General features: G+C 37.2%; 1 protein-coding gene across 10 annotated transcripts in view; it reads right to left on the reverse strand.

The window, feature by feature from the left end:
* Ccdc171 (coiled-coil domain containing 171) overlaps positions 1 to 13,052 on the reverse strand; it is a 310,848-nt gene that overhangs the window by 116,851 nt on the left and 180,945 nt on the right. For all 10 annotated transcript variants that reach the window (XM_076934712.1, XM_076934713.1, XM_034504096.2 and 7 more), the window contains 2 exons: positions 6,521 to 6,666; positions 4,104 to 4,158 (listed from right to left, as the gene is read on the reverse strand). In XM_076934712.1, the coding sequence (XP_076790827.1) occupies positions 4,104 to 4,158; positions 6,521 to 6,666 (201 nt within the window). The remainder of the gene's footprint in view (positions 1 to 4,103; positions 4,159 to 6,520; positions 6,667 to 13,052) is intronic.

The following is a 13,052-nucleotide window of genomic DNA, read 5'->3' on the forward strand; positions in this document are numbered from 1 at the left end:
GTGACGCAGTGTTGGTGTGTATCTTAGATTATCTTTCCACATGTTTTGTATTGTTTCTATTGTTGCTGCTGCTAGGTACTGAACTCAGGCTTCTCACATGCTGATTGCACATTCTGCCACTAAGTAACTGTCTCACTTCTCTCATAGATTTTGGATCATCTCTAGGTTAAGTATACCTAAAACAATGCCAATGCTATAGAAATTGCATTTTAGTTATCTGTGCTACTTGAGAAAGACAGCAAAAGCAGCCACATGAATAGCACAGGTATTATTTCTTTTCCAAGAAGATCTGAGATGTGGTGGCTTGGGAGCTGGTTCAGTCAGTAATGTGTTTGCTATACAAGCACAGGGACTGGAGTTCAGACCAACACACCCCCACATGGAAAGCTAGGATCAGTGGTGCACATCTAAAATTCAACAGTGGGGATTATAATTCAGACAGATCCCTGCAGTTCAGTGACCAGCCAGGCTAGCTTAATCAGTGAGCTCCAGGCAGAGTGAGAGAACCTGTTCCAGAACAAACTGGACAGAGACTGAGAAAAATACCTGATACTAACCTCTGGTCTCCACATACATCCATACACACATGTCCACAAGACATTATTTTGCACACACATATACATGAACATATATACATGCATATACAATGTGCACAGGCACACACACACACACACACACACACACACACACACACACACACACACACACACACACAACCTGTGTTTAGTTAAAACGACCTGTGTAAAACAGGTAGGTATCAAGAACGACCTGTGTGCACGCTTCTCCTTCTTTTCATTTATAATTAAAAATGTGTTATTAGTATAAGTTTGGATGGATTGTGTGCTTGTGTGCATGTGTGTATGCATATGTGTTTGTGTGTGTGTGTGTGTGAGAGAGAGAGAGAGAGAGAGAGAGAGAGAGAGAGAGAGAGAATGTGTACCTTTCTATCTAAACATACAACAGACACAAATAAAAACCAAGATATACTTCACTGAAAATCTAAATTTCAAATCTGAAGCATACCTATATATGGTTTGAGTATTTAACTATACTACTGGCTAAACTTTCTGGGGATAAAACACAATTATGGTTTTAAAGAAACCTAAATGAAAATAGAACTCAGATTATTAGACTTTTTCAAAATGTTTTTAGTGATTTAAAAATGTCATTTTCAAAACTTCAAAGAATAGAGTAGCCCAGTGGGGTTTTTTATTTGTTTTTTTGTTTTTGCTGGGTTTTTTTTAGCACAATGCTTTACATTTTTATATTTCTGTAGGGTTTTATTTTAATTTTAATTTATTTACTTTACATTCTGACCATTCTGACGGCAGTTTCCCTCTGTCCTCTCCTCCCAGTCCTTTCCCTCCACTCCTCCCCATACACCCCTCCTCCATTTCTCTTCAGAAAGGGGGGGGGGAACTAGTGGTTTTTAAGTATTAAGATGTATTAAATATTAGTTTACTATTATTTCATCCCTTTAAAAGTATTAGTTTTAGAATATTAAAATTCTTCTAAATTTTACTCACTCATTACTTGTATATATATCTTAAAAGTATTAAATATTTGCATTTAAAAACTGATAGTTAAACGATAACACAAATGTGTAAATAACATTAATCTTAAATAATGGGAGGCTGCCAAAATGACTCAGTGCATAAAAGCACATGTCACTAAGCTGGATGACCCAGGTTCAGTCCTCAAAACTCACATGGTGGAAGGACAGAAATGATTTCCACAAGTTGTTTTCTAGCCTCCATTATTGTACCATGTGAGTGTGCGTGCAAACACACACACATACTTGCACACATGGGCACACATGTGTGCACACACACACAATACATGAATTACTAAATACAAAAACTCTTAATGAAATAATGAACACATCTCTTCCTCTAGAAAATGGTGCTGTTTACCAAGGAATACAGCCAACAACTTTTTACTAATGTAACACACTTGTGCTGCTAATTACTACATATTTTGTCACGGTTTCTAATGCAAAGCCAATCAGTTTTAGACTGTTGAAAGGATTTTTTTCATTTTAAGAACATACTCATTAAGTAAGAAATTTCCATTTGAATCATTTGATTGCCTAGCTAAGTGTCTTAGTCAGGGTTTCTGTTGCTGTGAACAGACACCATGACCAAGGTAAGTTTTATTTAAGGACAACATTTAATTGGGGCTGGCTTACAGGTTCAGAGGTTCAGTCCATTATCATCAGGGGGGAACATGGCAGCATCCAGACAGGCATGGTTCTGGAGAAGGAGCTGAGAGTTCTACATCTTGATCTGAAGGCAGCCAGGTGAAGACTAGCTTTCAGGTAGTTAGGAGGAGGGTCTCAAAGCCCACCCACACAGTGACACACTTCTTCCAACAAGAGCACACCTACTACAATAAGGCCATACCTGCTAATACTACTACTCCCTGGGAATACTCCAAGCATATTTAAATCACCACACTATTGCTGAATATATATCCACACTTTCCACATGTTTATATAGACAGCTGTTTAATAGCAGTCCAGCGTTTTGTCATCACAGGACACGAAGAGAATGGTGATGGCTGTGGGCCACTCAACAAAGACCACAAATAACTAATCATCATAGTTTTACCAAGTACCTATAGAGAGTTCCAGAAAAGTAATGACAATATTGCTCATAGTGGTTTCTAAAGTATGTTTCTGCTAAATTTATTTTTAAGATAGTCAAAATAATTAAAACTGCTTTGCAGTTAATAAAAGCAATGACCTATGACCCCCAACCTGTCCCACCTATAAAATGTGCAAGGGCAGTGGTGGCTCAGAGCTTGTGAGAGTGGCCAGCCAATAACAGATCTAACTTGAGACCGAAGCCACAAGGGAGAGCCCATGGCCCACATTGCCTGGACGCCCATTGTCAGAAAGCTGGATGGCTCAAAAAAAAAAAAAAAAAAAATAGAATGAAAATGAAGTCAATGAAACAATTTCTAATGATATTCTGCTACAATTATAAATTGCTACTTATTCCAGTCATCGTCAGAGGTTTCCTCCAGAAGTTGATGAAAGTAGCTTGGTAAACCCCAACAGAAGACTGACAGAGAGGACTGCAGGAGCCAGGAGGATCAAGGACACCAAGAGAACATGGCCCACAGAATCAACTGTGTAGGATTCACAGGAATTCAGAGACTGACACAGGAATGGGGCAAAGATCTGTGCTAGATCTTCTGTACACGGGCAAAGGTCTGTGCTAGAGCTTCTGTACACAGGCAAAGGTCTGTGCTAGAGCTTCTGTACACAGGCAAAGGTCTGTGCTAGAGCTTCTGTACACAGGCAAAGGTCTGTGCTAGATCTTCTGTACACAGGCAAAGGTCTGTGCTAGAGCTTCTGTATACAGGCAAAGGTCTGTGCTAGAGCTTCTATACACAGGCAAAGGTCTGTGCTAGAGCTTCTGTACACAGGCAAAGGTCTGTGCTAGAGCTTCTGTACACAGGCAAAGGTCTGTGCTAGATCTTCTGTACACAGGCAAAGGTCTGTGCTAGAGCTTCTGTATACAGGCAAAGGTCTGTGCTAGAGCTTCTATACACAGGCAAAGGTCTGTGCTAGAGCTTCTGTACACAGGCAAAGGTCTGTGCTAGAGCTTCTGTATACAGGCAAAGATCTGTGCTAGATCTTCTGTACACAGGCAAAAGTCTGTGCTAGAGCTTCTGTACACAGGCAAAGGTCTATGCTAGAGCTTCTGTATACATGATGTGGTTATTAGCTTGGTGTTTTCATTTGGGCTACTGACAGTGGGAGCGGGGTGTCTCTGGCTCTTTGGCCTGCTCATGGGACCCTTTCCTCCTACCTGGCTGCCTCGTCCAACCTTGGTATGAGGGTTTATGCCCAGTCCTATTGTATCTGGAAGGCCTGGTCTTTTCTGAAGGAAAACCAAGGAGGAGTGGATCTGGGGGAGGTGGGGAAGACTGGGGAGATTGGGGGGAGTTTAAGGGAGGCTGCAGTTAGGATACATTTCATGAGAGAGGAATTTTTTACAAAGAAAGTAAAGTAAAACAAAACTTTAAAAATAAAATAAAAATAATGAACCAAAGAATCAAAGCAGAAGCTGAATGATTTTTTAAAAATATAATACCTTATGAAGCATATTCTCTACTGTTCTCATGTGATTAGCGACACATTCTTTGTCTCTAGAAAAAAAGAGAGAAAAGATTAAGTGTGAGTATAACCCAAGTCTTTCTAGATTTGTTTACATTTTAGCCTAAATCACGATTAGTAGCTGTCTTTGATCTCCCTTTTAAAACACAAAGCTTGATACCAGGGAGGTGGCCTGGTGAATGACGAGCTTTCTGTGTAAGTGTGACAGGATCCAGATCCCCAGGACCCATGTGAGAAGCCTTGGTGGCAGCCTGTAACTCCAGTCCTCACAAGGTAGACTCCAGCTCCTGGTCAAGCTGGCTAGCATGGTGAGAGGGAGTTAGTGAGCGCCAGGCTCAATGAAAGTCCTTGTCTCAACAAATAGAATGGAAAGCAATCCCAGGAGAGAGAAGACAGCAACCTATGGCTGTCACATACATCACATACATATCTCTCTCTCTCTCTCTCTCTCTCTCTCTCTCTCTCTCTCTCTCTCTCTCTCTCTCTGTGTGTGTGTGTGTGTGTGTGTGTCTGTCTGTCTGTCTGTCTATCTCTCTCTCACACACACAGACACACTCACACAGACACCCAGACACACACACACACACTATACACATGTGGAAAAGGTATAAAATGTAACCATAGCTATTTAAATATGTTACACTTAACTCCTATGCTCATGTATGCTACTTGTCCTAAACTGGGGGTGGGTAGGAGGGGAGGGACCATAAGTTAAGAGTCAAAAAGATAAAGAGACCATGATTACATTATTCATACTTAATGTTCTGTTAACACAAGACATTCTCTATATCTTTAATTGGTGGCAAAATGTTTTAAGTCTTGATGCTGGGTAAAATACTATCGCCTTCCTTCAAAGTCCTTTTATGGTGCCATAATTAAAACCCTCTCTGACCTGACAACCCATGTGCAATTGATTACAAGTTCTTTTCTGGCCTGTGTATTTAATTCAGCGTTCATAATGAAATACAAACTCTGGGTGAAAATGCTGAAGACTAGAATTTAATAATAACATATGAATGGAAACTGTAAATAATATAGGAACACCCCAATTTGTAATCAGGCCTCTTTAGTTGTCTAAGATCCTATGCTCTTAGAAATGAGCCATGGACATCTGAATCCCAAGTTAACTGCTGCATTCTAAAAACACAAAGTAAACCTGGGGGGTTTATAACCCTGTGGTCATCATGTTCTGTGACACTCAGGCTTAACAACTTAGTCTGTCTCTTCACTTGATGCAAGGAGATCAAAAAAACTGTAACAAATCTGAGTTAGTCAAGCTTACATTTTTAGAAGTAAAATATATATATATATTATTGAGATGCAATGTTATACAGCTATACAATTTTCCAAAAAGCAAAGGCTATTAATAGATATTCAAGCAAGCCGATGTTTGTGCTTTGGAATTCATCTTCTCATCATATGTAAGTGATGTCACCAACCCAGAAGCAATAGGTATTATTGTTCTAAGATCACAGATGCCCTACTCTGTGATTTACAGACTTTATCTGTAATTTATAGAGAACAGACACATTCACAGTTTGTATCTAACAGGAGTCTGTCTCAAAATGTTAATTAATATTTTTACATTTTCATGAATTAAAAATTCTAAACACAAACGGAATCTATTAGAATCATGTGTTCCTTTAATTCTTTTCATTATGCTGCTGAACAAAATCCTGTCTTAAAGAAGTCCATAAACCTTGTTATGGGGAACCAAATGAGAGCTTAAGAGAACTATTCAATTTGAATTTTGAAACGTATGCTTGTCCAGTTGTTACATGGAAAAAGGAAAGCATCCTTTGTGTTCACATAGCTGTTTGGATTGAAATGGTATTTTTCTCTTAAATATTCTGTAGCATATATCTATACATGCTTAAATGGATTCCCATGATCAACATGTTTTGGCTGCATTTTGAGGCTATGATACACATACTGATTGTATACCAACATTTCCTTATGGAAATATATTACTTGTAATATCAGTAGAATCTGCAAAGCTAAGTTAGGATGGGAGCCAGTAGAGTGAGGTGATAAGGAATAAATAAGAACGAAACAGTGCAACTATGTGAAACTTTTAAATAAACAAACAAACAATTTTATGCTCCACATTAATGAAAACATGGTTTCAAACATGTAACACCAACACTGGGCACCAGTTATGCATAATTCGAGGCTATATGGAAGCTTATGCTTCCAAGGCTCCTCAATAAAATATACACTTAGTGTGTTGAGTTAAGAGTTTTCTTTTTGAGGGTATATCAGAGAATTTCAAAGAGAGACAGCTGCACTTTTGTTTTCTAGCACTGTATTATCCAGGGCTAAAACCCAGAGCATGAAAGTAAGAATTGATCTTTTGTCTGTTTTAAGTGATCTCCCCACGGTCCGAAGGCTCACTTGGCTGCCATGCGGAGGGCACTCTCCGCATCACGGATGTTCTCCTCCAGTCGACGCTTGTCCTGCTCCAGCTGGGTAAGATGTCTATTGAGCTGACGCAGAGATTGATCTTTCCTTCTCAGCTCCATCTTTGCCTCGGAGAGACTCTGAGAGCAGACAGAAAACAGAGCTACTTGTCAGCCCTGATAATTAACTTCAATTTATGCCATAGGCTATTAGACAAAGAAGAACACAGCCCGGCTGAGAAGGAGAGTGGGTCATTATATATCAAGGTTTAACAAATTTCCTGCAAAAATTCTACATACTTGATAATTAGAAATGAGAACTATGCTGTTTTGAGAAATATTTGGCTACAAAACGTAATTATTTTATTGTGTTAAGTAAAACAAACCATATTATTACTGAAAATTTCTTACTACAGAAATCTCAAGCTATAAGACCTTTTTTTAATGATGAAAAAATAAAGAATTGATGGGGCAAAGCTACATGAAGGTTAGGTCCTATTTAACTCTAGACATGACTTAAGTGCTCTCAGGTGCCCCACAGGAGTGTATAGTTGAGGGAAGGAAGCAGGATGCCAGGAGAAATGGTGGGCTAACATGTTTTTATAACAGAATTTTTATGACAGATTGCTACACACATTTCAGTAGACAAATGGGACTCAGAAATAATTTTTACTTGCTTCCTAACAAATAACTTCCATATCAAGGATAACTCCATGAGTATAACGAGCATGTTTTAACTAATGACAGTTAATACTGGCATTCATAATGAGTCAGGGTTTATAAAGGCTTTCCTAATCACAGAAGCACAAACTCTGTGGACTCACAGTTTTTTAAATACCAGCTTAGAATAGAAATTCCAGCATGCAACTGCACAACTTTTCTGAAGGGTTAAGAAAGAAAATATTCGAATGAGACACAATTTAAGGAATGTTTTCTAGACTAGGTTGCAAAATGGTATGGGAATCAGATGATCTGAACCCCAAAAATCTGCTCATCCCTTGTCATGTAAAATTTCTAAAATAATCTTATCAAACAGGTTTTACAATTAAATTTGTTGAACAGTCAGTCAAATAAGTAACTGCACACACTTCTGTTTTATTCTTTACTAGTTCAGCTACACATGAATAAATCACTGACTTGGTTCACAGCCCATGAAGAAGCAGCAATACTAGTATTTCATATTTGAAAGTCTCCTCTTAATATAATCATAATGATAGTATAAAACGTAAGCCACTTAGGTGAGCTAAAGTAATTATTTCCAAATGATTGGGAATTGAAAGCAATCCAGTCAAAACGCTGCACGCTCTTAAATTCAGTAATTCATTTTCAATCAAGTTACTACTATACATACAACAATGCATCAAAAAATAAGTAATCAGACAACAATGGCTACTCACTAAATACTTAAATTTACTTTCAAACTTTAATATTAATAGATCTTTAAGAACATTGCAAAGTTCGAAGGGTACTACATGATCATCAAATAGAAAACATTCCAGTGGGCTGCTGTACAGTAAGGTGACCATAGGTAACAGCAATACATTGCATTTTTTTAAAGCTAAAAAAAGCTGAGTATTTCTCCTACAAAGAAATGGTAAGTACTTGGAAGACAGATGTATTTAATCTGATTTGAACATTACATAATGTATACATGTACTGAAACATCACATGTTACTAAAGAAAATGTGCCTTAAAAATTTTACTTATCTTAAATATTTGAAAAAAAATATTCACCAAGGAAATTCTCAAAAATGTTGAAAGACAACAAAGAACATATTCTTTTATTTAAAAAAAATCCAATTCTAGTAATTTTGCTAAGATACTTAAAGGCATTGAAGTATCGAGGGATTCTTTGTTTAAAACACAAAAACCTACTTGGTTTAAACTTTGTATTTCTGATATATCCCAAGCAAATAAAAAGGCTACATTTCTACTGTCAGTTAGCATAAAGCTTTAATAACTCTGCTTCCAAAAGAAACGATAAATATGTGCCAATCCATTAAAACTGCTGAGCTGTGTAAGCCTTAGGATTGGAGAGTGTGCTTGTGAAGGGCTGGCAGGGTTTTAACATACAGTCAGACTTGCCAATCTGAAAGAGCTCATCAGTTTGCTTTATTTTTAAACCACACTGGTATGCTCAACAATCTCTGGTGTACACTCACAGAAGATGGAACCCAGCAACATAACTTTCATATAGCCAAATTGACTCAGGGTTGTTATTTCAAGTTTTTTTTCATAAGAACTAAGACAGGCCATCAGACCCCACTAAGCTTATACCATCTCAGGGCTGTGGAAAACAAACACTTCCGTAGTTCCTTGAATGTAAAAATAAAAAAAGAAAACTTTTTTTAAAAAAATTAGAACTTAGGCTTAGAATTCTCATTTTAAAGAGCTGGGGACTTAACCAAGAAATCTATAAACACCAATGTGCAAATGTGTGTAAAACACAAAATTATAAAAAGTGGGTCAGAAAATATGTCTTCACCTTAATACTAACCTTTCTAATCAGAAATTGGAATCCTTTTAAAAATTCTGAGCGCCAGTTTAAACTAATTTTATGTATACCACATACTTATACATCAATTTATTTCACATATAAAATATACCTGACTTGTAAAGTTTTAGGTTGTGCTTCTCTTCTCTCTTGCTCAGATTCACCTAATTAAAACCCACAATAAATTTTATGGACTCTAATATCTCCAACTGAATGACTGCAACCAAGAGGGTGTGCCTCTGGGCAGCAAGGCGGCAATGATAAGCAGTGGTTAGCCACTAATTTCTCAGCCAGGGTAGATTGTGAAAGTGTGATGTTCTGATATCCGAGGAACTGTTCAGGAGAGAATAGGATAAATCAAGTTTAATAACTCTGCTCCTAATTGTTCCCCCAATGCTCAACTCTAATTACTTGGAGAACTCTCCTGACTGTCACCTGATATTAAGTTGTTGGAGGCTGAGCCTGGAACAGCGAGATAATCAATAAACATTTAGTGGGGAGAAGAATGAAGATCCTGTTAAGCAGTGGGAACCTGCAGCACCCAAAGCCCTTCTGCTCATGAGAAAACCTGTGGGACAGCCATAGTGATTGCAAAGCAATAATCCAAAGCACTGCTTTTAGGCCTTGAGGCCTTTAGGCAACAGTACATGTGAGAGAAAAGGTTAACGCGGTCACCCTAATTACAGCCCACTCTCACATGCTTCATATAGAAGCGAAGACAAGCCAATTAGGTAGAAAGGAAGATAAGGGAAGTTTTATTTGTATACTAATTAAACCCCTGATGAAATTAAAGGAAAAACATACAGCTCTGTAATTGTGTCTGAGAAAGGTCACTCCGGGGTCAGTTATCAGAACGGCACAGCCTTGAGATACTTCACTTAATCCACAACACAGCTCTCATTTTGTACTCAGGTCTTAATATTTACAAAAAAAAAAGGAAAGAAAGAGAAGGAAAGAAAACTCAAGGCCTGATCCTGAACTTATCTTTAAGTGGTGTGGTGAATAATTTGAGCTGTTAGCAAGTTAATGCTACATATTATCATAACAGTCTTTTAAAAGGTAAAAAAATATTCTGCTGACCCAAAAACTCGTGTGTCATTATTTTCATCAAAGATTCTACTTTTTATTTTAAATCCGAAAATGCTTGAAAGCAACTTTTGAAGTTCCATCCCATCTACCACGTCTTTACGGCATTTCTCCTCAGCTAACGCTCATCTTCATGCTGGCGCTTGCAGTAAGTACTATTACAAGGCGGCATTTACACCTGACTATCTCCCTTAATTGATGACAAGAAGTTGTTCACTAGTAGTTAGAGCTACCAAAACACAGTATGGACACAAAGAACATAGATAATACAGAAGGGGCTAGGATGAATACGTGGTAACTGAGATATTATACACCCCACGTATTTTTTAATATTTTTTACTCATTGTGTAATAAATATGTCACTACTGAACAAGAACATAAGTTATTTTAAATCATTCATAATTTTGTAGTTCCAAATCTTTAAGTGTTTATTAAGGCTAATGATTTAATCATGACTTTAAACTGAAACTGTACAGCTTTGCCCTAATAACACATTTTGTGTACTGAAAAAAAAAAGATATGTTGAGATATAATTCACATGTAACTCAATTACTCCTTTGTGAAATTTATAGACTTTTGAAGCTACCACCGATATAAAGTTTTTATATTCTTTCCTTTAAGAAAATCTTTCCAAAAAGTGATGCCCTAGATATAGTATGTCTAATTATTTCAGCAAACTCTAATTTAAAGCTACACAAAACATGTACATTTATAATTTTGGTAAGTGTTTTTAAATTTTGAATATTCAGCCAGGTGATGGTAGTGCACACCTTTAATCCCAGCACCTGGGAGGCAGAGGCAGGCAGATCTCTGAGTTTAAGGTCAGCCTGGTCTACAGAGTGAGTTCCAGGACAGCCAGGACTATGCAGTAAAACCCTGTCTCAAAAAAAAAAAAAATCATAAAATAAATGTCCTGAATCAGAGTATTTGATTAATAGTTATACAGTACTAAGTGAAAGTTACCTTAGGGTGTGCACACCTCTCTTAGTAATATTTTTGCATGTCAAATGACTCACCTACAGTGTTTTCCCATGAGAGTACAGTCTTGTGCTTTAAACCATTAGGCCACTAGGAAATCTGAGCCCAAGGAGATATAGCTTTTATATATTTTCTTGTGTCTAATGGGGAATATCTTTGAATTCTGCAGGCTAAAAGCTAATGGCTATTCAATTTGGTATAAAAAGACAGTCATTGGAAGTAAAAGCAAGAAAAGAAACTTTAAATTATGTTTCTGAAGTCAGGGGGAAATGTAACAATTTTTAAGACTAAGTTGGTAGAGATAAGACACAGCTCAACATCAGAGCATCTGCCCTTCATGAATGGAGCTACTGGTTTGATCTCCTACATTGCAAACAGTAATGACAAGAATGATCACAATGCTACAGTACACTTACTGCTACCCAACTATGACTTCCAAATACACCCTCCTGGCTAGCAGTCAGGGCAAAACATTTCAAAGCTAGAAAAGGAAATGATGCCACCTTCAGCCATTCTAAAAAATTATATTAATAAAGAATTAATTTAAATGGATGCTGGAAAATCCAACTGCAAGTTTGCAGAAGGTAAAGAAGGTTGTTTAAATGATGCAACCATCAAGCTCACTGCAGGGTATACAGGAGAAAAGCTAAAACTCACTACAGTCTACAATTAAGTCACCAATCTGTGAGCTGAGCAATTAGTTGATTTACAACAAATACATAACAGAAAGAGACAACATTATATAGTATGATTAATTTATATGTTTTTTCTTTATACCTTTATTTTAATAGTTATGCTATACAATTTTAAGGTAGCTTCCCTAAGGGAATTATCTTTTATCATTTTCTACTATTAACTTCACGTGGAAGGTAGAGAATATACTTATGAAATGAAGATGAAGGTTGACAGCCTCTCAACTTTTAGCAATGCCTGTTAGAACTCGTGTGTCTAGTAAGAAGGAAAAACCCACCAAGAGGACATCGCAATTCTGAATATCTATCCCACAAATGCAAGGGCACCCACATTTGTAACAGAAACATTACTAAAGCTTAAATCACACATTGAACACCACACATTAATAGTGAGAGACTTCAACAGCCCACTCTCACCAATGGACAGGTCATCCAGACAGAATCTAATGAAACTAACAGACATTATGAGTCAAATGGACCTAACAGATATCTACAGAACATTTCACCCAAATACAAAACAATATGCCTTCCTCTCAGCACATCATGGAACCTTCTACAAAACTGACCATATACTGGGTCCCAAAGCAAGTCTCAATAATACAAGAAAATTGATACTCCATGTATCTTATCAGACCAACATGGGTTAAAGCTGGACTTCAACAACAACAGAAACAAACTGATGGAAACTGAATTCTTTCCTCCATGACCACTGGGTCAGGGAAGAAATAAAGAAAGAAACTAAAGGCTTTCTAGAACTCAATGAAAATGAAGGTATAACATACCCAAATTTATGGAACACAATGAAAGCAGTGCTAAGAGGAAAGCTCATAGTATTAAGTGCCTTCACAAAGAAACTGTGGAGATCTCATACTAACAGTTGAAAAGCACACATGAAAGCTCTAGAACAAAAAGAAGCAAACACATCCAAGAGAAGTAGATGGAAGGAAATAATCAAACTCAGAGCTGAAATCAATAAATTAGAAACAAAGAGAACAACACAAACAAACAACAAAACCAAGAGCTAGTTCTTTGAGAAAATCAATAAGATAGACAAATCCTTAGACAACTTAACTAAAAGACAGAGAGGGACAGTACCCAAATTAACAAAATCAGAACTGAAAAGGGAGACGTAACAACAGACACTGAGGAAATTCAAAGAATCATTAGGTCTTACTTCAAAAGCCTATACTTCACAAAATTGGAAAATCTATATAAAATGGATGATTTTCTAGTCAGATACCAATTCGAAAGCTAAATCGAGATCAGGTAAATTATCT

This window comes from Arvicanthis niloticus, chromosome 5 (genome assembly GCF_011762505.2).
Source record: "Arvicanthis niloticus isolate mArvNil1 chromosome 5, mArvNil1.pat.X, whole genome shotgun sequence".
In the NCBI taxonomy this organism is placed as follows: domain Eukaryota; kingdom Metazoa; phylum Chordata; class Mammalia; order Rodentia; family Muridae; genus Arvicanthis; species Arvicanthis niloticus.